At 32.8% G+C, this 3,704-nt stretch overlaps 1 protein-coding gene across 2 annotated transcripts; it reads right to left on the bottom strand.

The window, feature by feature from the left end:
* Positions 1-568: 568 nt before the first annotated feature.
* On the bottom strand, positions 569-2,966 carry LOC11420493 (short transmembrane mitochondrial protein 1). 2 transcript variants are annotated; one of them, XM_003604214.4, is made up of 2 exons: positions 2,817-2,966; positions 569-1,267 (listed from the first exon to the last, which is right to left on the bottom strand). In XM_003604214.4, exon 2 carries the CDS (start codon positions 1,223-1,225, stop codon positions 1,055-1,057), a length of 171 nt encoding a protein of 56 aa, XP_003604262.1. In that variant the 5' UTR covers positions 1,226-1,267; positions 2,817-2,966; the 3' UTR covers positions 569-1,054. The 2 variants fall into 2 exon arrangements, with proteins under 2 accessions (XP_003604262.1, XP_024637199.1); XM_024781431.2 differs by having other exon boundaries at positions 569-1,256.
* Positions 2,967-3,704: the final 738 nt, after the last annotated feature.

Raw genomic sequence — 3,704 nt, 5'->3', positions numbered from 1 at the left:
TGGGAACCATAACAGGATTAATACAAACTCTTGGATAAGGACATCTCATTTGTGGGACATTTCAGGTCATACATGTGTGATGAGTGTGCATGTGACCTGCTCTGCTTACACAACTCAAATAAATTAACTTCTTGTTTTAGCACATATACAACCTTCCATTCCAGATATAAGAAAGAAAGAAAGAAAAAGAAAAAAAAAATGTACTTGATCGAAATTTGAATCAAATGCAATTGACTTTTTGCTTATATTTAAGACGAGAATTAATCATTTGAGCTTCATAACTTACAACTATTTCATGAATTAACACAAAATATAACTTGCATCTAAATGTATGCAAATGAAAATGAAAATTGAATTGCTGAGAGTAAGACTACTAATCCATATCTACAATAGATAAAAGGACCACCTCTAGCACCATTTCAAGATCCAATCAATCACCTTAAGTAACTGAGAGAAAAAACTAATTCATAATCAACCAATAATCACATTTTACATTTGTTCCTCTTTCATTATGATGGAGCCTTAGAGGTTCACAAATGAAAAAGCTAATGCAAACACACAGATTTGATGAAGGGATTAAAATTAATTCCGGTTATGATGTTAAGCCTGCACCTGCTTGTGCATTACATTACACATACATTTTGTTAAACAAACAATATAACATTCTGAAATTACATGCCCCAATCAGTCATCATCACCGAGCAAGTTAAAGGATCAATGTTACAAGAATATTTGATATTATGGGGAGAAATTCAATTCCAATCGCCAGTAAAGAAATTTCTGTCCTAGAGTTAACATACTATCCAAGCATCAAGAATCTAAGTAAGTCGCAAGTAAATTTTAGAACAAGGATAAGAAAATGACAACATTTTCCTTGAATAACGGACATGTTTATGTATATGAATTTTGAAGAATACTTCTTTAGAGACCTTAACTAATTTTTGTCAGTTAATAAAGATACTTGATCCTATATAATAGAGGACAAATCGCCCCCCAAAAATCCCAAAACAAAACCTGATTCCACTGGTAGTGTCAGAGAAGTTCTAGTTTCTTTCTAATCATCATCTTTCTTGTTAGGTTTGTGGTATTTTTTCTCAATTTCCTTGGCCCAATCTAAGAAATTGTCAGCTTCCTTCTTTATGTTTGGAACTTGGTAATTCTGAGCCACATAGATCCCAACCACATTCCCTGCTATAAAAGAGAAGAACCTCCTGATTATACCCATGACAGTTGCTTGAGTCCTTGATTTGCAGTAACTGTAAAATATCTAATCAGATTTGCAAATATCACAGTCAGAAGGAAGCATATGATCAAGTAAAAATCATCTGAGCAGTCATTTATATACGTGGCCTTATTCAATCTTCATCCAAATTGGTTATCATTATCATGCTATATTACATCATTTCAAAGTATATTTTCCTTTAACTATACTCTAAATGATCAATTAAACACAAATGAGAAAATGTATGTGAGCAGTTCCATTAACATTCAGAAATAAAACAATGTAGACTTGCATCGACCAACTCTGTCATATAAGTCTTAGAAATTGAAAGTGAGTAGTAGTACCAACTCAACCGCAAAAGCTAACATTTGGGGTGAGAGTTGCCCCCACTATAATCACAATATTCAATTTGTGACTCTTAACACGTCACCTCATGTCGAAGATGAGAGTGTGAAATTTGCATTACTAGACATCTGTAGGATAGACTCAGTATTGTAAATTGCGGATTGCAGAAAATAACAGTTTGTTCAAATTCTGCTACGCTGCAATGTTATGACACTAGTATCACCACTATTTGACAACATGTTGTATTAACTTGCGTATCGTGGAACAATAGCAGTTTGTTAAAAAGGTGACAACACGTTTTCATCCACATCCTCGTCCCCATGCGGAAAAATTCCCTGCTTGTGGATCCCTAAATAGGATAATCCCTATGGGGATTCCCGTTTATAAATGCAAATTGACATCCCTAGGTAGAAAGAAGTTGTTTCGGTGTGATAAAAATTAGTATACCTAAACATTATAAAAAGTAATAGAGAGATAAATATAAACATACAGTGTCACATATATTGTTTGTATCTTGATGTTCAAATAACGTAACTCGTTTTGATCAAATATAAATATGAAAAATGAGGGTTTTAAAGGTCAGTTACAGGGTTGCTCCCAATAGATCCATCTAATCTGACCTAATTCATGTATTATGGGTCGGGTACCGGTTTGGTGAATCCAAATACATGAAACCTTGACCCCGGCCCGATATACTTCAAATATCTCCCATTCACTGCTAAATGTGAAAACTAACACTAGTTGCAGCCATAAACCAACTTCGGACTCTCTCTGCCAAAAGCTAGCATATGCCTTCACTTATAATAATAACCAAATCTTAGTTATGACAATATTCAATGCGTGACTCTTAACACATCATCTCATGCATGCCCAAGATGAGAGTGTGAAGTTTGCATAACATACATCTCTAGGTGACCATATTGTTAGTCACAGATTGCAGAAAATTGCTGTTTATATCAAATATTTGACAATATTTTGTATTAAATCGCGTATCACAAAACAATAGTGCTTTGTTAAAATTAGGATTCTAATTCAACCCCATAAGTTATAGCCACAATTCAAGTCATATCAACTCCTTAAACAAACTACTTTTCCATTTTCTTTAAATTTTAACAAAAATTTCAGTCACACACAGAATGTTTGCCAAAAATAACAGATAACAAGATAAATTGAAAAAATTAGGAGCACAATGAGTTATTTATTATACTTGTTAATCGAATAGATTCAAACAGTGAAGAAAAGATCGTACCTTATAGTGAGAGGGTGTCGTTATAATTGAATTGTTTTCGCCATGGGTAGAAGCTTCGATGGTATAACCGAAAATGAAACTGAGAAGACGATGAATACTACTATCGATCTAAAAATATGATTTTTCTTGTGAAATAAGTTTTTTAGTTAGATTTTGATGGTAAAATTAATATTTTATTGATTGTAAATAATGTAACAATTTTATAGAGTCAGGAGGTGTATTGGATTGGAATTTTAATGGATAATTTTTGTTTAAAAAAGTCTTTAAGGATTTTAAAAGACTTTTAAAAGATTATTAAGGATTTCAATGGATTTTGATTCATAAGATTTTAAAGGATTTGAAATGATTTTATGGATTTCAACAGATTTTATGAACTTTAAGAAATAATTGAAAAAAATATCTTCCTTCAAAAAAAAAATTGGAAAAAAACATCATAACACACTTTCTTTCACAAAATCTCAATAAAGACCCTTTTATTTATCTTTTATGGGAGAGCTAGAGAGAGAGGGGGGGAGAGAATGAGGAGATGAAAAGAGAGAGAAAGAGAGAAGGGAGGGGGGGGGGGGGGGGGGGGGGAGAGAGAGGAGAGGAAAAGAGAGAGTGAGAGAGAAGGGAGGAGAGAGGGGGAGAGATCGTAAAATCTTAAAAGAAAAAAACAATTCTAAGAAATCTTATGTTTTCATGAAAGACTTTTTCATGCTAAAATTTCACTAGAAAATCCCACAAAATCCATCAAAATCTGATTTATTAAACAATCCTTCGAAAGTTGAATGGTTTTGAATACCACTAGACTTTTTTTAAGTGATTAAGAGTCTTGATTGAATACCACAAGACTTTTTAAATGACAAGGAATCTTGATTGAATAACACAAGACTTTTTTAAATTGGA

This window comes from Medicago truncatula, chromosome 4, assembly GCF_003473485.1.
Source record: "Medicago truncatula cultivar Jemalong A17 chromosome 4, MtrunA17r5.0-ANR, whole genome shotgun sequence".
In the NCBI taxonomy this organism is placed as follows: domain Eukaryota; kingdom Viridiplantae; phylum Streptophyta; class Magnoliopsida; order Fabales; family Fabaceae; genus Medicago; species Medicago truncatula.
This window is presented reverse-complemented; position numbering and strand designations above follow the sequence as displayed.